At 42.1% G+C, this 24,894-nt stretch overlaps 2 protein-coding genes across 15 annotated transcripts in view; one reads left to right on the top strand and one right to left on the bottom strand.

Moving 5' to 3' along the window:
* CUNH12orf4 (chromosome unknown C12orf4 homolog) overlaps positions 1 to 24,894 on the bottom strand; it is a 74,606-nt gene that overhangs the window by 43,815 nt on the left and 5,897 nt on the right. For 6 of the 11 annotated variants that reach the window (XR_006413524.1, XM_044418006.1, XM_044418016.1 and 3 more), the window contains exons 1-7: positions 22,072 to 22,219; positions 16,661 to 16,857; positions 16,040 to 16,185; positions 10,639 to 10,820; positions 9,359 to 9,458; positions 9,155 to 9,273; positions 7,690 to 7,796 (exon numbers count right to left, since the gene is read on the bottom strand). Coding sequence is in view for 10 of the 11 variants with exons in the window: in XM_044418006.1 (XP_044273941.1) it covers positions 7,690 to 7,796; positions 9,155 to 9,273; positions 9,359 to 9,458; positions 10,639 to 10,820; positions 16,040 to 16,185; positions 16,661 to 16,856 (850 nt within the window). In the remaining variant the exon portion in view is untranslated. Of the gene's footprint in view, positions 1 to 7,689; positions 7,797 to 9,154; positions 9,274 to 9,358; positions 9,459 to 10,638; positions 10,821 to 16,039; positions 16,186 to 16,660; positions 16,858 to 22,071; positions 22,220 to 22,855; positions 23,125 to 24,323; positions 24,460 to 24,894 lie in introns of those variants that run through there. The other 5 variants (XM_044418009.1, XM_044418010.1, XM_044418007.1 and 2 more) reach the window with 4 other exon arrangements.
* Positions 22,836 to 24,894, top strand: part of RAD51AP1 (RAD51 associated protein 1) — a 36,416-nt gene continuing 34,357 nt past the window's right edge. Inside the window, exon 1 of one of the 4 annotated variants that reach the window (XM_044418025.1) lies at positions 22,836 to 23,033. In XM_044418025.1, the coding sequence (XP_044273960.1) occupies positions 23,014 to 23,033 (20 nt within the window). In that variant the 5' untranslated portion in view covers positions 22,836 to 23,013. The remainder of the gene's footprint in view (positions 23,034 to 24,894) is intronic. The other 3 variants (XR_006413525.1, XM_044418021.1, XM_044418024.1) reach the window with 3 other exon arrangements.

Below are 24,894 nucleotides of genomic sequence, written 5' to 3'. Positions count from 1 at the left end.
GGGTAAGGTGCCTTTGCACCCTTGGGTAGGCCTTATGGTATGCCATGAAGTTCCTCAGAAGTTAGTGTTTTTCATGAATTTTAGGAATACTACATTGTTTGATGGTACATGACTCTGTTGAATTCTACCTGAAGAGCAGAGTAGGACTGAACTAGAAGCTGGGCAGATTACCTCTCTGCAAAGCCAAATGTTAATTATAGCATGGTTGATGGGTCATTACAAAAAGATAGGAATCAAGGAAAGGTAGAAATACTTTTGGACACCCAGTATACCTATTGAGAAACAACAGATACCAATCTGGTATGCTAATTTCTAAGTGGCAGGGTAGATGGAGCTTTGATGCTATTAGATCTGTTTTAAAATGTGCATCCATACACTACATCCACAATGAAGCAATGCCCTTATTAAGACCACAAAATTATGCAAGCTTTCAAGTTCTCTAGAACACGATTGGATAAAAGATAGATTTGAATCTCCTGGAAGATTTTGGCAGTATTGGCAAATAATTGGCAGCATATTGACAAGAACTGTTCAGCAACAGCAACAACGAAATTAAGTTCCCCTACTTCATGGTTCACTGCCCCGTCGTGGCAAAACGGCTTGTGCAGCTCAATGAAGCTATGAGCTATGCAGTGCAGGGGCACCCAAGACGGACAGGTCATAGCAGAGAGCTCTGACAAAAGGTGATCCACTGGAGAAGGAAATGGCAACCCACTCCAGTATCTTTGCCATGAAAACCCATGGACAGTACCAAAAGCCAAAAAGATATGACGCCGGAAGATGAGCTCAGGTCGGAAGGCATCCAATGTGCTACTGGGGAAGAGCAGAGGGCTAGTACTAGTAGCACCAGAAAGAATGAAGTGACTGGGTCAAAGCCGAAAGGACACTCAGTTGCAGATGTATCTGGTGGTGAAAGGAAAGTCCGATGCTGTAAAAATCTATACTCCATAGGAACCTGGAATGTAAGATCCATGAATCAAGGCAAGCTGGACGTGGTCAAACATGAGATGACAAGACTGAACATCGACATCTTGGGAATCAATGAACTAAAATGGACAGGAATGGGTGAATTTAATTCAGATGACCATCATGTAGACTACTGCAGGCAAGAATCCCTCAGATGAAATGGAGTAACCATCATACACAATAAAAGAGTAGGAAAAGCACTACTGGGATACAATCTCCAAAATGATAGAATGATCTCAGTTCGAATCCAAGGAAAACCATTCATCATCACAGTTGTCCAAGTCTATGCCCCAACTACTGATGCTGAAGAGGCTGATGTTAACCAGTTCTGTAAAGACCTACAACACCTTCTAGAAATAACACCAAAAAATGATGTGTTTATCATCATGGGGAATTGGAATGCAAAAGTAGGAAGCCGGAATAACAGGCAAGTTTGGCCTTGGAGTACAAAATGAAGCAGGGCAAAGGCTGGCAGAACTTTGTCAAGAAAACATGCTGGTCATACCAAACACTTTTTTCAACAACCTGGGAGACAACTCTACACATGGACATCACCAGATGGTCAACACAGAAATCAGACTGACTATGTGCTCTGCAGTCAAAGATAGAGAAGCTCTATACAGTCAGTAAAAATGAGACCTGGAGCTGACTGTGGCTCAGATCATGAGCTTCTTGTTGCAAAATTCAGGCTAAAATTGAAGAAAATAGGGAAAAGCACTAGGTCACTCAAGTTTGACTTAAAGCATATTACTGATGAATATACAGTGGAGGTGACAGATTTAAGGAATTAGATCTGATTGACAGAGTGCCTGAAGAACTATGGACAGAGGTTCGCAACATTGTACAAGAGGCAGCAAGTAAAACCATCCCAAAGAAAAAGAAATGCAAGAACGCAAAATGGTTGTCTGAGGAAGCTTTACAAATAGCTGAGGAAAGGCAAGGTAGAAAGGGAAAGATACACCCAATTGAATGCAGAATTCCAGAGAATAGCTAGAAGAGATATGAATGCCTTCTTAAATGAATAGCATAAAGAAACACAAGAAAACAATAGAATAGGAAAGACCAGAGATCTCTTCAAGAAAATTTGAGATATGATGGGAACGTTTCATGCAAAGATATGCATGATTAAGGACAAAAAGAGAGCCAGTGTGGTGTAGTGGTTAAGAGCATGGAACTGGGACTCAGACGATCTGGGTTCTAGTCCCTGCTCAGCCATGAAGCCAACTAGGTGACTCTGGGCCAGTCACAGACTCTCAATCCAACCTACCTCATAGGGTTGTTGTTGTGGGGATAAGATGGAGGAGGAGATGTAAGCTGCCTTGAGCCCTTTGTAGGAAAAAGGCAGGATATAAATCGAAAAATAAATAATAAATAAAAATGGCAGGGACCTAGCAGAGGCAGAAGAGATTAAGAAGAGGTGGCAAGATTACACAGAACTATACAAGAAAGAGCTTAACATCCCTGATAACCACGATGGGGTGGTCACTGACCTCGAGCCAGACACCCTGAGATGTGAAGTCAAATGGGCCTTAGGAAGTCTGATCAACAACAAAGCTAGTGGAGGAGACAGTACTGCAGCTGAGCTATTCAAAATCCTAAAAGACGATGCAGTAAAAGTGCTACACTCAATATGCCAGCAAATTTGGAAAACTCAACAGTGGCCACAGGATTGGAAAAGGTCAGTTTACATTCCAATCCCAAAAAAGGGCAAAGAATGTTCAAACTACTGCACCATTGCACTCATTTCACATGCTAGCAAAGTTATGCTCAAAATCCTACAAGCTAGGCTCCAGCAGTATGTGGACCGAGAACTACCAAATGTACAGGCAGGGTTTCAAAGAGGGAGAGGAACTATAGCTCAATTAGCCAACATATGCTGGATCATGGAGAAAGCTAGGGAGTTCCAGAAAAACATCTACTTCTGCTTCATTGACTATGCTAAAGCCTTTGATTGTGTGGATCACAACAAATTGTGGCAAGTTCTTAAAGAGATGTGAGTACCAGACCATCCTATTCCTCTCTTGAGAAACCTCTATGTGAGTCAAGAAGCAACAGTGAGAACTGGACATGGAACCATTGATTGGTTCAAAATTGAGAAAGGAGTTTGGCAGGGCTGTATACTGTCGCCCTGCCTATTTAACTTATATGAGGATTACATCATGAGAAAGGCAAAGAATCACCAGTTGGAATTAAGATTGCTGGGAGAAATATCAACAACCTCACATATGCAGATGATACCACTCTCATGGCAGAAAGTGAAGAGGAACTAAAGAGCCTTTTGACGCGGGTGAAAGGAGAGAGCGCAGAAGTTGGCTTGAAACCCAACATTAAGAAAACTAAGATCATGGCATCCAGTCCTATCACTTCCTGGTAAATAGATGGGGAAGAAATGGAGGTAGTGACAGATTTTATTTTCCTGGGCTCCAAGATCACTGTAGATAGTAAATGCAGTCAAGAAATTAAAAGACGCTCGCTCCTTGGGAGGAAAGCTATGGCAAATCTAGACAGCATACTAAAAAGCAGAGACATCACCTTGCCAACAAAAGTGCATATAGTCAAGGCTATGGTTTTCCCAGTTGCAATGTATGACAGAAAAGCATGTCACTTTGTATATTAACAAAACCAAACATCAATTTTAAATTGTAGAATCATTAAAAAGTCAACTACGGCCAAAATTGTGAGTACTGCCTAATGAATTGACGGTGTAGAACCCTGAGTACCAAGTGTCAGGCCCAGTTCTCTCACAATGACTGCAAAGAAAAAGCAAGCTCCTTTATTAAAGCAGGAAGCAAATACAAGCACCTCTCCAGAGCCCATAGGTCAGACTCCTTTGGGATCTCACATGCAAATAAACTCAAGTAATCCAAACAGCAGCCAGAAACAGGGTCTTTAAGTTCAGAAGTTTAATCTAAGACAAGGTTCTAAACCATGGGATTCAAAGCATAATTCAGAGTTGAAGCAAAAAAGCATCTGGGATGTTATACCCATACGCTTCTTTTGTCTCCATTCCAGCTTTTATGCAAGAGTGGGGAGGCTACAGTTCCTTGCTTGACCATCTAGCCCTGTAGGATATCTCAGCTTGAAGTCAAGAACTCTGATTGAAAGGATGACTTTCCTGCTCCTTTTTCAGCTGCTGCTGCTTGCTTGGGTGACAATGAAATGTGTAGGTCATAAGTATACTTATATGCAGTTCCATAGAAATATCCCCTTAGTTCAAAATCAAAATAATTCACATACTATATTATGTTGATGTAAAAAGCTGTTGATAAACATGTCAAAAATTGAAGTTCAGGCTCTTGTAGAAACCTAAATCTTGAGCAAGTGTATCGATTTCTCCTTCCTTTTCAAAGGTACTGTCAATGGACTCCAATGCTACAACATTCACTGATACTTTCAAAATAAAGGAAATAACTGTAGAACAACTCATGAGATACCATAACATATCCAGGGGCTGCTGCTCTGCTCTGTGTTACTGCATCTAACCCTCTCATCCTAATTAATGCTTTTAAATATTTGCCAATCGAAATAAAATTTAGTGGGAGTTCATGATGCTGTTAGTGTGAAGCTTGATTAGCATACCCCCACCTCTGCATCAGTAATGTCACATTCCCAGGATTTTCTGCCACTTTGTGTAGGCTTTGACCTACCATGGCATTCTAAACCAACAAAGCATAAGCATACATGGAAAAACTGCAGTTGCACCATAGCAGTACATGAAAAATAGAAACACAGAAAAAAAGTGAGTCAGAAGGGTCTTCCGAGGTCATCTAGTCTGGCCCCTTACTCCAGCCAGCTCAACTCATGTAATCCCCAACATGTGGTTAACCAATCTTTCCTTGAACACCCTCACTGATGGGGCCTGAACCACCTCCCTTGGAAGCCCATTCCATATCCTAAGTGTCCTAACCATCAAGAAGTACTTTCTGACATCCAACCTGAAGTCTGTTTCCTTGAGCTTTGCCCCACTGGAAAGCACCCTGCTCTCCACTGCAGGGAAGAACAGGTCATGGCCCTGCTCCACATGACATCCCTTGAATACCTATAAGTTGCTAAAAGCTCCCATCAGAGTCTCCTCTTTTTCAGGATGGAAAGATCCAATTCCCCCAATCTCTTCTCATATGACATCCCTATCAACCTGGCTACCATTCTTGTAACCTTGTGCTGAACCAATTCTAGCCTGGTTATGCCTCTCCTATAATGTGGAGCCCAAAACTGGACACAATACTCCAGTAGTGGGTGGACCAGAGTCATGCAGAGCAACAACAACTCCTCTCTAGATTTGAAGCCATGCTGGCTATACACCCAAGGGTGGTGTTTGCCTTAACTACTTTATCACACTGCTGGTTCATGTTCAGCCTGCTGTAGAAAAGTATCATGAGATCCCTTTCACAAGTGCTGCTCTCCAGCCATTTGTCCTCCATCCTGTACCTGTGACAGCTATTCCTGTGTCCCAAGTGCAAGACCTTGCACTTATCCATACAGAATGCCATCCTCTTGTCCCCTGCCCACTTCCACAGCCTGTCCAGATCCTTCTGGATCTGGATCACCTGCTCCTCAGTTGTGGCCACTGTCTCCACTTTGGTATCATGAATTTAGTCACCAAACTGGTTATCCCTTCCTCCAGGTCACTGATTACAAGGGTGAACAGAATTAGTCACAGAATTGAGCCCTGGGGAACTCCACTAGTCACCGGCTGCCATCCTGATGATTCCCCACTGATGGTCACCCTCTGCTTGTGGTCCATCAGCCATGCCCTAATCCATCAGACAGTGTATCAGTCTATTCCAAAGCTCAACAATTTCTCAACCAGGAAATCATGTGGCACTTTGTCAAAGCCCTTGGTGAAATTCAGGTAAACCACATGCACCATGTCTCCTCCATCTAACCAACTCAAGATCTTATCATAGAATTCCACAAGGTTCATCCAGCAGGATCTGTTTTTATGGAATCCATGCTGTGTGTAAACTCCCATCCCTGTTTAGGTTTTCTGGAGCTTTCCCTATTATGAGCCTTCCCAGAATGGATGTAAGGATAATTGGCATGTAATTTCCCATATCCTGTTTGCTACTCTCCAGTCCTCCAGAACTACTACTGTTTTCCATGAGGTCTCAAAAATGTAGGCAAATGAATGCAAAAGGACCCCTGCTAATTCCTGAAGTACCCTCAGGTGTAGCCCATCAGGGTCTGGTGCCTTTCTAACATCCAGGCCCTGAGGAGCTCCTCAACCTCTAATGAGGTGACTCCTACCTCCTTTTAAGTGGTCCCACCACCTGTCTCCCCTTCCTCTTCCTAGTTACATGAAGGTAGAAGCACTTTTTGTTGTTCTTGACATTCTTCACACATTTCACCTCATAATCAGCTTTAGCCTTGTGAAGAATCCTTCTGCATCATGCTGCCTCTTCCTGGTAAATCCTTTTGTTCACTTGCCTCAGTGTCCAATTCTTGTGAAGGTCCATCTTCCTTCTAATCCCTCTTACCACCTCTCTTTCCATCCATGGTGGTGTCTTCCCATGCCTATCCACTTTGCTAATTGGTGGTATCAGTATGGCTTGCACCTCCAAGACCTCCCTTTTTAGAGTCATCCACCCCTCCTGAACTCCATTGCCTTCCAGTACCCTCTCTCCCAGGAGACTTCCTCCATTCTGGCCGTCAAGTGACTGAAGTTGGCCCTTGAGAAGTCCCAACTCATGCTATGTGTGTGAATAACAGTCACACATCCCTCTTTTTGTTCCTCTCTCAAAACTCTTGCAGAATGACAAATGTATGGCCTTTTGGCAATTATTTCTGGACTGAAATAATTTCCTCTGGCACCTGTTGTAGCCCAGAGATTCCTAGGCAAAATAGCAGCAGGATCATTTCAGAACGGAGTGGAAACTTGAATATACCTTTGCCCCTCTCTAAATACTCATGTTTGCTTTACTCCATTCTAAATATAGTAGAAGCCACCTCAGGAAATAAGATAGGATATGAACCTTAGACATGTCCCCATTTGAGGGCCCAATCTAGTCCCTCATGGTTCTCTAGCCATCTTCCCTTGCCCTATCCCACCATCCAATCTTTTTGTGCTTTTCCAGCTTCTGTGGACCTCCACATTTCTAAATGGTTGAAATGCATCCCTCAAGATTTAGTTATGAGCAGTAAGAGCTTAAGCAAAAGTATACTGATATTTTGACCCTGCCCCCTTTTGCCTTCAGTCTCACTCTCATTCCAACACTGTATTCAGCCCTCATGCTTAAGGAGATTTCACACTCCTGCACTAAACCAAGAATAACTTAGTCTGGAGCCAACCCACTGTTCACACAAACTCAGTCCACATCTAGAATTCTGTTTCATAGTTTTAAAAGTTTTTCCTTGGGATGAAAATTTCAGCATACCCATTCTATGTCACTATATGCTGCTGCTAATAAAATATGATGTTTTAAAATATTGATATAATTAAAAAATGATCTATGTTCTATTTTTGGAATGTATGTGCATTCTATTTATCATGTTATTATTTCTATGTTGTTTATTTTGGTTCTATTTAATTTTGATAGCTTATTTATGGATTTTATTGTTAATGGTTTTTGTAATTATAGGTTGTCATGTTGTCTAATCTTTTTATGCTGTTTCTGGATTTTCATACAATATAAGCCTCCCAGAGATCCTATGGCTAGTGGGGTGGCATATAAAGTGAATGAATGAATAAATAAATAAATTCTAAGTGGTCAACATTTTTCTTACCCAAATGAATAGTAAAACTTTCTTCCAACTGCCTCTGGTCTTCAAAAAGACTTCCATTTCCTTCTATAGATTCCCTCCACTGATTAGGTTGAACTTTTATTTCATCACTGAAAGAGAAAAAATATTAAGATGGGTAGGCTTTGTGCTCACCAATTCCATATTTATTAATTTTTAAAAATATTTTCAAATACTGTTTCAATGTCTAGATGAAAATTCTAATCAAGACGGCACCATGGATACACTAGCAATTTGTAAAACTTATAGGGGCAACTACAAAATAACTGCCTTGGGGACATGCCAAGTGATGAAATGGCACTCAGAGAAAATGCCCACAAAGTTGCATATGCGCATACAAAGAGATTATGCATGCTATTACATATACCCAGAGAGCATGCATAGAGAGAATAGAAAAAGAGAAATTAGGCAGACAGAAAAGTCATGCATGTACATGCTCACAGATGCATGCACACAGAGAAAACATGCATATACAGACAGATACAGAGAAAACATAAACACAGGGAAAACTCTCTAATGTTAGATGGGATCTGGATTCCTTTTTTTACTTTCATAATTTCTCCTCCACAAAAATGGAGAAAGAGGCTTGAAATTGAAATTCACTTGTCCTATCAAAACTGTCTCCTTTTTGGATTTCCAGCTTCAGTTTCATGCTTGTGCGCCTGATTTAGGACTGTCCTAGAATTTGAAATGTATATAGAAGTTCTGATGCTATTTGATTTTGTAGTGTTCATGTTCTCTGATCCTAATCAAGTTTGCTTTATATTAGATGCTGGATTTTGACTAAGTGACATTCAAGTTCAAGGAACTTTTCCTCTTTGGAACCAGTATGTTCTTGCTTACTACTGTCTATAAAGCAGGGGTGCATTACCTCAAAACCAAAGGCCAAACTGCGCCACTTGTGTCCCAATCAGGTCATAATGGATATAACAGCACCCTATATGTCTCTATGACCTATTGTATGTCTTCAAATATAAGACAGGCATTTTCTACTCCACTGGCTGAATATTTGCACTAGTTCACCCAATTTGTAACAAACAAGTAAACCATGGGTCCTCACACTACAGCCCGCAGGCTGGATCTGGCCCACCATGCCCATTTATTGGGCCCACCATAGAGGTTTTGGACTTGCCACATGTGCACGCATGGCTAAGCAGCAGCTTGCTCGTGCAGAGATCATTTTGGATTTGCTTGGTGGAAAAGATCTTGCTCGCAAGCACAGCGGCTCGCTGTGCAGCAGCTTGCTTGCAAAGAGATCATTTTGGGCTTGCTCAGAGAAAACAATCTCCGCACGTACCCGCCCCTGCCTCACCAAGAGCGCGCCCCCCCACTGCCCCCCGCTCACAGTGCCTTGGCGGCTCATGCCCATCAGTGGCACCTTTCAACTGGCCCCCTGCTGAAAAGTTTGAGGAGCCCTAAAGTAAACAAACAAACAAACAATAAAGCATACCCAATAGTGGTGTTGGGATTTTTAAGGTCCTCATGAAGTTTTATCACCCATTCCTGATATTCTTGTTTTTGGATTGCTGTTGTTTGTTTCAGTTCATTGTTCCACTTGTTCTCCAACACCTAAAAGCATACATCAACTGAATCAATTTATATCTTAACAGCGAATTATTTGCAAAATTCATTCCAATCATGAAAATTTATGTACCTGCTGGGATTCAAAGTGCTGTGCTGCCAGAACATTTACATCTTGATCTGTTAGTGACTTTCCCAATTCTTTCATCACCTTATCCATTTCAATGCTTTGCCTAAAATCAAGAATATCTCATTTAGTCAGTAATTAGTATATATTCCAGATGATTGTCATTATTTTTATTAAAACATCTTTAAAATACAATTCCTTTTAAAAATAGTAATATTAAGACTTTTACAAATAGCTATATGAACAACAGTAACAGCAGAACAGTATTTATTTTTCTAATATAACATAGCTTTTTATCAGCAAAATGACTTTTTGTAGTTCTACCTGCTAACTTCAGAAAACCCCATACAACATTGACTAAGGTGGTTTACAGCCCATTCTTAAGTATATTACTTAGAAATGAGACCAATTTTTCAGTGGCTCTAAGGCACAAGTAAATCTGTACAGGACTGCAGCTTGATACTTGGCTGGCCTATTGAATGAGGTCTTTGATTCCTAAGACAGCTATTCTATGGTGTCTAGCATCACCATAGTATCTTAAGGACCATAGAAAAGCTTGTAAACCTTTGGAGGGTTTTCACCACCCCAGAAGAGGGAATTCTGGTTTCTGACAGTAGCAGAGCAGATCAGAGGAAGCTGCTGCCAAGCTCCCAGAGAGCTGCAACTGAAAGGAAGTGGCCTGATTACTACCAGCGGCTGTGTGGGGGGGAGAGATTCATTCTGGTTCCTCACTCATAGCTGTGCAGATCAGTGGAACCTGCCCCAGTTGGTTGAGGGACTCTGGAATTCTGGAAATAAATGACACTGTCAAGCAGAGCTTTGAAGTGGGAACTGTCTTTACATCTTAGGTGGTTATTTATTTATTTAGAAAAAAACTTATGATTATTTTCTTTTTCATTTTATATTAATTTTAGCAGTAGCAAAAGATGTCATGTTAAAACAGGGGTCCTCAAACTTTTTCAACAGGGGTTCAGTTGAAAGGCGGCGGTGACAGGTGGGGGTGCCTGGGGGCGCAGGCCGGTGAGGTGGGGGCAGGCGCGTGCGGCGGTGGTGGCTCACTCACTCAGAGATCTCCCATTGAGTCCAAAACCAGCTCTGAGCGAGCGAGCGAGCCGCCACCTTGCTGCCTGCATGGCAAGGCGGCGGCAGCGTGCGTGGCGAGACAGGCAGTTGCAGGGAGTCCAAAACCTCTGAGGGGGGCTGGATAAATGGGCATGGTGGGCCGGATCCAACCCGCAGGCCGTAGTTTGAGGACCCATGTGTTAAAATATATATATTAGTTATACCTTTCATGTAATTTTTTCAGTTCCACATCTCTTTCGCTTATTAGTTCTGAGATGCTAACAAAATAATTGTGTTCCAGGTTTAATAAAGTCTCAGAAGCAGGTGAATGGATTAAATCATGATAGACATCTGCAAAATCTTCATCCCAGCTGGGATCTTCAGGTTGTGCATGCTCCAGCGTTGCCTGAAAAAACAAATAGTTATAAAGAGATGCCATGCAGATGCTAAGAAAAAGGCACCTTTCATTGGAAAACCCATTTTGGTTTTCTTAGTGTTAACACCTAGTCAGTCATGCAAATTGAAACTAATCCTGATGTATATGCTTCTGAAATTAAGAAAACAAAGACCTCCTCACATTCTGGGTGTTTTGTATAAGTTTATAAATAACTTATTAAAATTAAACTTGCATTCCTATCTACACTTATAAGACTGGGACTTAATGGAACTTACTTCTGAATGCAGATACATAGGATTGAATTCAAAGTTGTTTTCTTCTTTATATTACTCTTCATACTATTTCCCCCTCCATAATCCAGTGATCAAATCATTTTATCAAGCCAATCTGTTTTATAACCATGTTAATTAGAGAACACTAAAAATATTCTCTAGTAATGAAAGGCTGTGCAGAGTGCTGTGGGAGCAGCCAGCCAAAGCCTATCTACTTTATCTGACTATAGAGCTTATTGTCCCCAGCCCTGGGAAGAACTGGGACAGGCTAAAGTGAGCCCAAGATAATAAGCACTTCCAATTTCCTTTGTGGAGTGCATCCAATGCCATGCCAATACCAATGGTATGTGTGTGGAGGAATCTGCATGTGGGGGCAGAAAAAAATGCATGAAGTGGAAACAAACTGCATTTGTACAGGGAGAAAGAGTGCATGGGCGGGCAACAAAGCATGTATATGCAGGTGTGGGACAAAGTGTACACGTGGTGAAAATCAACAAAGTGCGTGGGTCTACGTGACAGAAAGGGAAAGGGTATGTCTGTGTGTGTGGGAGGGAGGGACAAAAAGTGTGCACATGTTGTCCAAGGAAAATGATGCCAAAAGGAGAAAGAGGGTGAGGGTGTAGGATATAAGGAAGCATGTTGTGCAGGAGAAAGAGGGGAACAAAGTATGTATGTTCATACACACTCAGATATGTACTCACTCAGTATATATACATCTGGTGCCCAGATGCATGCACACACACACTGAGATATATGCTCAGATGGCTGTCCAATTTCTTTTGAATGTCTCTAGTGTGGGAGAGCCCACCACCTCTCTAGGCAGCTGGTTCCACTGTCATATTGCTCTGACAGTCAGGAAGCTTTTCCTGATGTCCAGTCTGAATCTGGGTTGTCGCAACATGAAGTGATTATTCCATGTCCTACACTCTGGCATCAGCAAGAAGAGATCTTGACCTTCTCCTTTGTGACAGCCTTTGAGGTACTTATAGAGGGATATCATATTCCCCACTCAGTCTTCTCTTCTCAAGGCTGAAAATGCCCAGTTCTCTCAGTCTCTCCTCATAGGGCAGTGTTTCCAAACCCTGGACCATGTTTGTTTGTTTGTTTGTTTATTTAAACCATTTCTATGCCGCCCCATTCGCAAAAAGCCTCGGGGTGGCTTACAACAACAATAATTAGACTTTAAAAACCGGACACATCTCGGCATGTACATAAAAACCTAATAAATACAGTCAATAAATTAACAATTAAAATAACTTTTAAATAAAAAGGTCTTGGCCTGGCACCGAAAAACAAATAACGACGGCGCCAGGCGGACCTCTTTGGGGAGTGCATTCCATAGGTGGGGTGCCACCGCAGAGAAGGCCCTCCTCCAGGTACTCACCCTCCTAATATCTTTCACGGAGGGTTCCCGGAGAAGGGCCTCTGCTGCCGATCTCAAGGGGCGGCAGGGCATATATGGACGCAAGCGCTCCTTTAGGTAACCAGGTCCCAAGCCGTTGAGGGCTTTATAGGTGATAATCAACACCTTGAATTGGGCCCGGACTTCAATGGGAAGCTAGTGAAGCTGACGGAGGACTGGGGTTATATGAGAACAACACCCAGTCCCTGTCAGCAACCTAGCAGCTCTGTTTTGCACCAACTGAAGTATCCGGATCGTCTTCAAAGGTAGCCCCACATAGAGCGCGTTACAGAAGTCTTGTTGCCCTCCACTGGACCCTCTCTCATTTACCCACATCTTTCTTAAATCTTGGTGTCCAGAACTGAACGAAGTATTCCAGGTGAGGTCTGAATACTGAGGAGTATAGAGGAACTACTACGTCTCGTGATTTGGAAGCAATACTTCTTTAAATGCATCCCAAAATAGCATTTGCCATACTGGTGGCAGCATTACATTGTTAACGCATGTTTACTCCAAGGTCTTTTTCTTTTTCAGTTCTGTTGAGTCACATATTCCCCATCTTGTATTGATACATCTGGTTTCTTTTTCCTAGGTGGATAACGTGGCACTTGTCCTTATTCAATCTCATTCTGTTGCTTTCAGCCCAGTGTTCAAGTTTACCAAGATCACCCTGGATCTTCATTCTGCTTTCTAGAGTGTTTCCTATTCCATCCAGTTTTGTATCATCTGCCAATCTGATTATCTTTCCTTGTACTTCCTCATCTAAATCATTAATAAAGATGTTGAAGAGCACTGGGCCCACGACTGAACCCTGTGGCACCCCACTGGTTACCGCCATCCAATTTGAGAAGGTGCCATTGATAAGCACTCTTTGTGTACGATTTAGCAGCCAATTTTGGATCCACCCAATTGTTTTTCCATCTAGTCCAGCTTTTCCTAATTTGCTATCAGAATGTTGTGTGCCAATATATCGAAAGCTTTGCTAAAGTCTAGGCAGATTATGTTTACCATGTTTCCTTTGTACATCTGAGATGTTGCCCAGAACAAAAAAATGAGATTACAGGACAGAATTTAGTTTTGATAAAGGAGGATTCTTCGCAAGGCTAAGGTTGATTATGAGCTGAGACTTGGCAAGAATATCAAGCACAATGCAGCACAGATGGGGATTCGGTAGTCAGGGTGAAACTAAGGGGTTTTGACAGGGAAAGGGACCTGACAGTGGGGGTATGTTATCGCCCTCCAGGTCAACTTGAGACCCTGGATGTCCTGACAGATCAGATTCTAAGGACATCTTGGGGGAGGGACACAGTAATTATGGGACACTTCAGTCTCCCTGATATTAGTTGGGAGAGTCAGTTAGTAACAGGAACCTCCATACAAAATGGGCACTGGAGCAAATAGACAAAAGGGTATACAGGCAGGAGGAGGCCCATTGCAGAAGGATTCTTCGCAAGGCTAAGGCTGATTACGAGCTGAGACTTGCCAAGAATATCAAGAGCAAAAAAAGAGGAGACGGTTTCTATCAGCATGTAAATAGCAAGAGGAAGGGGAGACAGATAGTGGGACTGCTTAATAAGAAGGAATGGAATCCAGTGACTGATGTGAGGGAATAGGCAGAGATGCTAAATGACTATTTTGCCTCTGTGTTCTCCCCAAAGCAGGACGGGGGAGATCCGCATGGGAGATTAGATGAGACCGGGAACTGAGGGTCACAGATTAGAGTCCCCCCCATAGAAGTCGAGGGGCTCCTCAGGCCACTGGACATTATAAAGGTGCTGGGCCCTGACAGGTTACACCCAAGAGTACTTTGAGAGTTGGCAGGGGTTCTCACACCCAGTGGCCTCCATTTTTGAGGACTTGTGGAGACGGGTGAGGTTCCAGAGAACTGGAGGGTGGCGTCAGTGGTCCCAATTTTCAAAAAGGGTAGTAGAAAGGACATGGGGAATTACAGACCGGTTAGCCTTACATCCATTGTAGGAAAAACAATGGAAAGGCTCATAATAGCAAGAGATCTAATGATGCTAGACAGGGGATGGAGCCTGGTGGCCACACAACACAGCTTCTGCAATAACAGGTCCTTCCAGAAAAACCTTGTGGAATTCTATGACAAGGTTTCAAGGTGGCTAGATGGAAGGGACACAGTGGATGTGGTTTACCTGGATTTCAGCAAGGCCTTTTACAAAGTGCCACATGATATCCTGGTTGAGAAATTGGGGAGTTTTGGGATAGATCAATGCACTGTCCGATGGATTAGAGGGTAACCATTAGTTGGGAATCATCAGATGGTGCCAGTGACAAGAGGGGTCCCCAGGGCTCTGTCCTGGGACCGATCCTGTTTAGTCTTTTCATCAACGACATGGAAGAAGGGTGACCAGTCTGCTGATAAAATTCGCAGACAATACTAAAACCAGGGCATTGGCCACAACTGAGGAATAGGTCCTGAAGGATCAGGATAGGCTGTGGAAGTGGGCAGGGGACAATAGGATGGCATTCAATGTGGATAATTCTTGCACTTCAGGCATGGGAATGGATGTCATAAGTACAGATTAGGTGACAAGTGGCTGAAGAACAGCACTTGTGAAAGGGATCTCAGGATACTGGTCAACTGTAGGCTAAGCCTGTGTCAGCAATTTAACGTGGCGGTCAAGAGGGTGAATGCCACCATTGGTTGCATAGCCAGAAGCGTGGCTTCTAGATTGAGAGAGGTATTACTGCCACTCCATACATACAACTCTGTTGCGCCTGCAACTGGAGTACTGTATTTAGTTCTGTGCTCCACATCACTGGAAGGTTATGATCACGTTGGAATCGGTGCAGTGCAGGGCCACAAGAATGATGGCTGGATTGCAGGGAAAGCCATATGAGGTGAGACTGATGGAACTGGGTCTTCTCAGCCTGGAGAAGAGGAGACTCTGAGAGGATCTCTTGGTGACATATAAGTATGTTAGGGGGTGTCACATGGAGGTGGGTAGAGACCTGTTTTCCCTGTGGGGGAGGGCAGGACACATTCCAGTGGAGCAAAGCCCAGGGAACCAAGGTTCAATCTGGATGCCAGGAATTACTTCCTGACAGTTAGGACCCCAAGGATATGGAATCAGCTTCTATGGGAGGTAGTTGAAGCTGCATCAGTGAAGGTGTTCAAGGATAGGCTGGACATGCACATGGTAGGTATGTCATGAGCAGAGCCAGCTGGATCCGGGGCGGTCAGACTAGATGGCCCGGGGGACCCCTTCTGACTTGCTCTGTTTCTATGCTTTTCAGATGTTGCAGTGTCAAAGGCAATGGCAAAGACAATCAAGAAGTCAGGCATAGATGACTTCCCAATTGCCAAAAGCATAATTTCTATTGCTTATTTCTATACTGTTCCACAGTCAAAGCTCTCTTGTGGGCCCTGCTTTAAAGCAGCCTATAGAAAAAATATGGGTGCATTTGGCTCTTACATTTCTAACTACAAAACAAATTGTCCACTAAAACCATGCTAGGTTAGAAAGTAGGAAGAAGTGCCAGCCTGATTTTCAGTTTGGTCTTCTAAAATGCATATGGACATTTCTTACCTCATTATATGCTTTAGCCCATGTATTTGTCAGCTCATGCAAATCTACTTTACCAGATTTTACAGCTTCGAGGACTGCTTCTGCTTCTATATCATAAACCTCTATGGATTTCTCTTCAATGAATCTGCTAAGGGAGTCTTTCAAATCTGTGATATTGAAGGGGAAAATCTTTTATCAATAGAAATGTATATCATAGTTGCTATATAGTTCATTTTATACCAAGAGTAGATTAACATTTGTTTAATGGGTTATGGTTTTCTCAGAACCCATTAATTAACCAGACTGTTCAATTCTTGAGAATATTCAAACATTAAAACTCCTTTGCTTTTTTAAATAAATAAGGTATTAGTATAGAGCTAGGCAGTATATGATAAATAGAATATAGTTATCCTTCAGTGTTTAAACACATATGTATTGCTCTCATAGACAGAAAGGCTTTAAAACAACAAAAAATGAAGCACACTCTCTAATCAAATATGTTCTCAGAAACAGAGGATTGTTTGTTCCATTTTTCTAAGAGCAGATTAATGACAGCCCTCCATTTTTGTACATGCTACTGAAAAGCTGCCTACTTTACAAAAAATTCACATGAATCTAATAATTCATATCACAAATACCTACCATTTTCTATGAAGCATGGCAGGTTGTACAGAAGCATTAGATGCCCAAGCAAGTGGTTAGCATTTTCTTTCACTGGGAATTTCAATGGAACTCTAAGTATACAATGATGATTTCCAGCTCTGAATTCATAAAAAAATTCTTTCTCCAAACTGCAGATTTTTCCTTTGTTGCCTTTCATTTTAAAGGATTCTTGCATTCTAGCAAAATAAGAATTTTCTAATGTTATATTTTCACATGATGACACAGAAAAAGAAAACATGCCAGTAAAACAGAGGTGCATAACCTATGGGTCACATGCTGCTTCCCAATGCCTTGAAGCATCTTAATGCAGATGTGGCCTCCAAAAATGCTGGCCTATACAGTGGTACCTTGGCTCACGAACACCTCAGTTCACGACCAAATTGGGTCGCGAACAAAAATTTCAGAAAAATTTTGACTCAGGTCGCGAACTCCACATTGGGTGGCAGCCGCAATTGCAGCCATCTCCCCACACTCCAAGTGGGGTGATGGCTGCAATTGTGCTGGGGGCGGAGGGGGGGGGATGGCCAAGATCGCGCCCGTCTTTCCTGCAGGAGTGCGCCTGCAATTTCAACCATCTCACCCCCCACAAGCATGCCCACGTTTGGGTCCATCTCCTCCCCACCACCAGTGCGCCCGCGTCCACGTCTGTCTCCCCCACTCCAGCATGCAGGGATGATGGGCGTGTGCAGGGATGATGGGTGCAATTGCGGTTGTGCTGGGGGGGGGGGGGGGGGGGGTGGGGGTGCCTTTGTGGGGGGGGGGGGGGGAGATGGCCGCAATCTTTGTTTTTCTTTGTCACTTTGCTTTACAGTTTTCTGATTTAAAAAAAATTGTTACAGAACAGATTAACCTTATTTACAGTGAATCTTATGGGGAAATTTAACTTGGCTCATGGCCAATTTGAGTCACGACCAGAGTCCTGGAATGGATTAAGCTCGTGAGCCAAGGTACCATTGTAACTATAATAATCTTTTATGTTCATTATGCTGGCAAGGGCTGATGGATTTCTCTTGTTATATATTTTTTTAAAAGTGTATTTATTATGGCATTATCTACTTCATCAGATGTTTCAGGTAGTGCCCTCAGATGACAGATATAGAAATACAGATATATAGTGAATTGGCACTAAAATTCAAAAGGTAAAATTTGTGACAGTTCAGTTAAATGACACTTCACAATGAAATGATGGAATCATGGAACAGTAGAGTTGGAAGGGGTTGGAAAGCCATAGGGTCCCACCACCTGCTCAATGAACGACTCCAAGTTAAACCATCCCTCTTAGATGGCTGTCCAGTTGCATCTTGAATGCCTCCAGTGTGGGAGAAACCGCAACTTTCCAGAGTAATTGGTTCCATTGTCATACTGCCCTAACAGTCAGAAATGTTTCCTGATTTCTTTCTGTAACTTGAGCTCATTATTCCATGTCCTACACTCTAGAATGACCAAGAAGAAATCCTGTTCTTCCTCTTTGTGAGTCTTTGAAGTACTTGTAGAGAGCTATAATATTTACCCTCAATCTCCAGGCTAAACATACTCAATTCTTTGAATCTCTCCTCACAGGGCTTCGATTCCAGTCCCTGTTGCCCTCCCCTGAACCCTTTCCAGCTTCTCTGCACGCCCAATGTTTCTATAGCCCCATGGGTGAAGGTATTTAAGGATAGGCTGGACATGCACATGGTAGGCATGTCATGTGGAGCCAGTTAGAGCCAGGGGTCAGACTAGATGGCCCAGGAGACCCCTTCTGACTCACTCTGTTTCTATGTTTCTTAAAATGTGATGTCCTCTACAGACGCAAAACTCCAGATGAGGTCTAACCCAGTACTAAGGAAAAGGGGAACTAGTACTTCACATGATTTGTACATGATGCTTGTATTACTGCAACCTAAAATAGCATTTGTCCTTTTTGCAGCCACACCACATTGTTGACTCATATTCAGCCTGTGATCTACAACAATTCTGAGATCCTTCTCACTTGTAGTATTGTTGAGCCAACTATTCTCCATCTTGGTTCCTTTTTCCTAGGTGAAGAACTTGGCATTGGTTCCTGCTGAATTTCATTCTCTTGTTTTCAGCCAGGTGCTCCAATCTATCAGGATCACCTTGAATCTGCCTTCTGTCTTCCAGGGTATTAGCTATCCAACCCAGTTTGCCACCTGTAAATCTGAGAGGCATTCCCTGCACTTCCTTGTCCAAATCATTAATAAAAATGTTGAAGAGTACTGGGCCCAAGACTGAATCCTGCAGTACCCCACTTGTTACTTCTCCCCAGTCTGAGAAGGTGCCACTGATTAGCACTCTTTGAGTCCAATTCTGCAGCTACCTGATAGTTGTTCCATCAAGCCCACTTTTAGCTAATTTGCTAATCAGGATATCATAGATTCATAGAATAGTAGGTTTGGAAAGGCCACGTCGCACTTAATCAAAAGCTTTGCTGAAGTCAAGATATCTCCCAAATGCATGCTCTTTCCCAGTCAAAAAATGAAATCAGATTAGTCTGGCAGGATTTGTTCCTGAGAAATCAACTTTGGTTCCTAGTAATCACTGTATTGTTTTCAAGGTGTGTGCAGAATGACTGCTTTATAATCTGCTCCAGAACTTTGACAGGGATTGATGTCAGATTTACTGATAAATAGTTTCCAGGTTCTTCTTTTTTTCTTTCTTGAAGGCAGGGGCATCACGAGCCCTTCTTCAGTCATCTGGCACTTCCCCCATCCTCCATAATTTCTCAAAGACAAAATATAGAGGTTCTGAAAGTTTGTCCACCATCTCCTTTACGACTCTAGGATGGAGTTCATTGATCCATGGAGATTTCAAATCATTCAACCCAATTAGACGATCCTTGACCATATGCCTGTCAATCCTTCACCATATGCCTGTCAATCAACCATATGCAGTTCGCCATCCTTTTACTTCAGCTTGTACTTCTTCTTCATCAGGAAGGTCACAGATCTTCTGGGAGAAGACTGAATTAAAGGAGGAACTGAGCACTTCCACCTTTTGTCATCTGTTATCAGTTTGCTATCCACACTGAGTAGCTAAACCTTCATTTCTTTCCTTTGTCTTCTACTGCACACATATTTGAAGAAAATATGCTTGTTGCCTGTAGCATCCCTCGCTAGCCACAGTTGTCATTTCTAAGGATTTTGTGAAGCCACACGGGCTTCTTTTGTTGTCTTCTACCTTTTTCCTTGGTGAAATTGTATGTAATTGTGCCTTTAGAATTTTCTTTTTTCAGCATTCCCATCTATCTTACCATTAGAGTCACCCACCATGGGACTTTACTTATCAGTTGTTCTGAGTTCATTAATATTGGCTTTCCTAAAATCCAGGGTACATGTTAGGCTGCATTTGAGTTTTGTTTCCTTTAGAAACAAACATTCAAATATGGTATGGTCACTTTGCCCACAAGTTCCCATAACTGCCACTTTGTTCACTAGGTCTCACATAGATATTGGGGAAATTCAAGTCCCCTATGATGACTATGATGACTATTTTACAAATAGCTGAGGAAAGAAGGGAAGTGAAAGGCAAGGGAGAAAGAGAAAGATACAACCAATTGAATGCAGAATTCCAGAGAATAGCTAGAAGAGATAAGAATCCCTTCTTAAATGAACAGTGCAAAGAAACAGAAGAAAACAATAGAATAGGGAGAACCAGAGATCTCTTCACGAAAATTGGAGATATGAACGTTTCATGCAAAGATGGGCATGATAAAGGACCAAAATGGCAGGGACCTAACTCAGGCAGAAGAGATTAAGAAGAGGTGGCAAGATTACACAGAGGAACTGTACAAGAAAGAGCTTAATGTCCCTGATAACCATGATGGGGTGGTCGCTGACCTCGAGCCAGACATCCTGGGATGTGAAGTCAAATGGGCCTTAGGAAGTCTGAGCAACCACAAAGCCAGTGGAGGCGACAATATTCCAGTTGAGCTAATCAAAATCCTAAAAGACGATGCAGAAGAAGTGCTACACTCAATATGCCAACAAATTTGGAAAACTCAACAGTGCCCACAGGATTGGAAAAGGTCAGTTTACATTCCCATCCCAAAGAAGGGCAATGCCAAAGAATGTTCAAACTACCACACCATTGCACTCATTTCACATGCTAGCAAAGTTATGCTCAAAATCCTACAAGCTAGGCTCCAGCAGTATGTGGACTGAGAACTACCAGAAGTACAGGCAGGATTTCTAAGAGGGAGAGGAACTAGAGATCAAATTGCCAACATACACTGGATCATGGAGAAAGCTAGAGAGCTCCAGAAAAACATCTACTTCTGCTTCATTGACTATACTAAAGCCTTTGATTGTGTGGATCACAACAAATTGTGGCAAGTTCTTAAAGAGATGGGAGTACCAGACCATCTTATCTGTCTCTTGAGAAACCTCTATGCGGGTCAAGAAGCAACAGTGAGAACTGGACACGGAACCATTCATTGGTTCAAAATTGAGAAAGGAGTTCGGCAAGGCTGTATACTGTCGCCCTGCCTATTTAACTTATATGCAGAGCACATCATGAGAAAGGTGGGGCTAGATGAATCACCAGTTGGAATTAAGATTGCTGGGAAAAATATCAACAACCTCACATATGCAGATGATATCACTCTAATGGCAGAAAGTGAAGAGGAACTAAAGAGCCTCTTGATGCGGGTGAAAGAGGAGAGTGCAAAAGTTGGCTTGAAACTCAACATTAAGAAAACTAAGATCATGGCATCCGGCCCTCTCACTTCCTGGCAAACAGATGGGGAAGAAATGGAGGTAGTGACAGATTTTATTTTCCTGGGCTCCAAGATCACTGCAGACGGGGACTGCAGCCAAGAAATTAAAAGACGCTTGCTCCTGGGGAGGAAAGCTATGGCAAATCTAGACAGCATACTAAAAAGCAGAGGCATCACCCTGCCAACAAAAGTGCGTATAGTCAAGGCTATGGTTTTCCCAGTTGCAATGTATGGCTGTGAAAGTTGGACCATAAGGAAGGATGAGCGCAAAAGGATTGAGACCTTTGAATTGTGGTGCTGGAGGAGACTCCTGCGAGTCCCTTGGACCGCAAGGCGATCAAACCGGTCAGTCCTAGAGGAGATCAACCCTGACTGCTCTTTGGAAGGCCAGATAGTGAAAGATGAAACTCAAATACTTTTGGCCACCTAATGAGAAGGAATGACTCCCTGGAGAAGAGCCTAATGCTGGGAACAATAGATGGCAAAAGGAGGAGGGACGGCAGAGAATCAGTGGCTAGATGGAGTCACTGAAGCAGTTGGTGTGAGCTTAAGTGGACTCCGGGGATGGTGGAGGACAGAAAGGCCCGGAGGAATGTTGTCCATGGGGTCGCGATGGGTCGGACACGACTTCGCGACTAACAATAAGAACAATTAATCAACACTTATTTATTACCTTCGTTGTTTTCTTCGTATCCCCGTCCTCCACCTTTCCAAATTTGCTTCCGTTATTATTCCGCACCGCTTCCGGCCGCGGTAACTAGAAATGCTCCTCGCCGTATTTCTTTATAACGATAAAGCTATAGTTCCTCCAAATCTTAAGAGTTAGAGTTACACACGGTAACCCAACTTCCGATTCTTTCACATTTATTTCCTCGGAAGACTGGCTGACGAATTTAGCGTTTTTCCATGCTTGAGACTAGCCTCCATTTCCAGTGTTTCCGTTCAAAAAGAACGTAATTATCTTTTAATGCTTTTACTACGTTTTTGCCTCATGAGAAGAATGTATGTTTATTGATTTATTGACATATAAGGTGAAATGTTAGTATATGTTATTGAATGGGCGCACGTAGTTGAATTTTGGTCGGAAATAGACTTCAGGGAACTCACCTTAGCAGTCCTTTCAGATGTTGACTATACATAATGTACTTATTTTGCTTCATGTGGAATCAGTAAACCTTTTAATGCAAACTGGTAACCTGCGGGTTTTATATGGGTCGGTTCCATTTAAATGCAATATTTTTTTTCATACGCTAATTCAGGTTCTGTCGTGGTTAGAGATATGGGGAGAAATCACCTCTTTACTTTATCACTACGTTTCCTAACGGAATGGGCATACCCATTCCGTTGCTAATCATAGCTATGCTAATATTCTGGAATTCTCCATTAAAATTCGACTTCTTTTCCAGGAAAGTTAAAATAATGCTTTTCTTGTAAGCTTATAAATACCATATTCTTACCTGGAAATACGCTATTTTCCTTTATTTACGCATGTTCTAATACTCCCGGCTTTTTCGGTTGGTCTTATGAAGTCGACTCGCCCTTATGACGTCACTTACTCTCCCGCCCTTCAGCCGTGTTCCGCTTGCTTTGCTGGAGCGATAAATACTGTTTGAAAATGGAGCGGCAGCTGCGGAGGTCGGTGTTTTGTTTTATATCATTTATTTGTGTCTCAGTCAGAGCACGCGTGGTTAGGAATGTGCCTACGAACACATGCAGAGGTCCTTTCCTTCAAAAAAATTTAAAAACAGAGGCAGGAGCGAACTGCTTCTTTAAAAATCCAGCTGAGAGAAAAGGTCAAAATCATGAGTTCGTGCATTGCTTTCTAGAGAGATCTGCTTGAAGAAAGCTATTTTTCCCTATAATTTCAGGAGGAATACTTGTCCCATATAATTGCCTAGCCACTGAGATTTCATTTTATTCATTTTTTGATGTGAAATATTTGACGACAAGAATTAGAACCCTTTTTGTTGTGGCATTTCATCTTTGCAATGCCATTATATTCATTCACCAGGGGCTTGCCGATGTTATTTGTTGACAAATAACACTGCTATTCTTGTTAATAGTTATTGATGCTGTTGCTAGTGTTATCTTGAAAGCTAGTTTTAAATTTTTACGGTAGATGGTAAGCCGTTGTTTTCTTTATTTATTACAGCGATTTATTAAATATATGTGCTGCATCTCAGAAAGCAGTCTTGATGTGACTCATACACACACTATATAACAGGAAGAAAAATTAAAAGTTTATATCAATATAAACTAAACGCAGCACAACAATACAAATAAATGCCACAAAATAATCTAAATATATTGCAGCATAAAAGTGTGCATCTGTGATTGTTCAGTCTCCCCCTGCTCACAGCCTAGAATGAGCATTGTGAAAGCAACCCACCATAACTGGGCCATAACTAATATCCAGATGTCTGTGACTATAAGTACATCTAAGCAAAAGAAGGAGGGGATGACAGAGGATGAGGTGGCGAGATGGAGTCACTGAAGCAGTTGGCGTGAACTTGAGTGGACTCCAGGGGATGGTGGAGGACAGGAAGGCCTGGAGGAATGTTGTCCATGGGGTTGCGATGGGTTGGATACTACTTCGCGACTAACAACAACATTGCTGAGACTTAGCTGTCTGGGTGTCTTAAGTCTTTTGCAGGGCAGAAGGGTGGAGCAATTTTCACTTCCATGCTGTTCCTTCCTTTGACAGGATGCCCATAGTCTGAGGCTCATAATCCTCTGATTTTGGATGTTTATGGGCAGCCACATCAGACTGCACTTCCTGTCATAATATTTTAGAAGTCTCTGTTTTTATTAGTTTAGAGTTATTGGTGCTTTTTTTCAAGAGAAAAAGGTACCAGGACTCTTGGATTGTGTTTTCTTGGGGAAGAGTATTAAAATTGTGGACAAACACTTACATTAAGTACTCACCCATTTAGTAGGTTAGACAATGTCCCAAATCTGCATCATGTTTTCATTGGCTTTGTGTGGCTTCATTCTTTGTTTTGTGTAGCCATTTCAAAATATTATCGCGCAGTCATGATTGGATACATTTTATTGCATCAAGCTGAGAAAGCGGGATGGGGCAGTCCAGTGTGGATAAAAATCATTAAAAAATAGATTTTTAAAATTTAAATTGGATTTTTAAAAATGAAATGCTTTTTGAGGGAAATCTATTTTCCTATTTAAGATTTATTTATTTATTTATTAAAACATTTCTATGCCGCCCCTTGCCGAAGCCTCGGGGCGGCTCACAACACAAAATAAAATACAAAAATAACAATATAAAATTAACAATATAAAATAAATAACAATATAATAGTCCAAAGATTATTCAACATGAAATAAGGAGTAATTTTTAATTATGTTTCATGAAGATATATTCAAGCAAAGCTTAAAATTTTTGGTAAATGAATTCCTTTAATCCATTCACAATGTCATGTTCTTCCAGAGGTTTTTGTAAGATTATTGGGCAATTTTTCAATCTAAAAGGTATTATCAG

Source organism: Varanus komodoensis, unplaced genomic scaffold, assembly GCF_004798865.1.
Source record: "Varanus komodoensis strain SLA01 unplaced genomic scaffold, ASM479886v1 scaffold9, whole genome shotgun sequence".
NCBI lineage: Eukaryota > Metazoa > Chordata > Lepidosauria > Squamata > Varanidae > Varanus > Varanus komodoensis.
The sequence above is the reverse complement of the archived record's forward strand: the minus strand, read 5'-3'. Positions and strand labels throughout refer to the sequence as shown.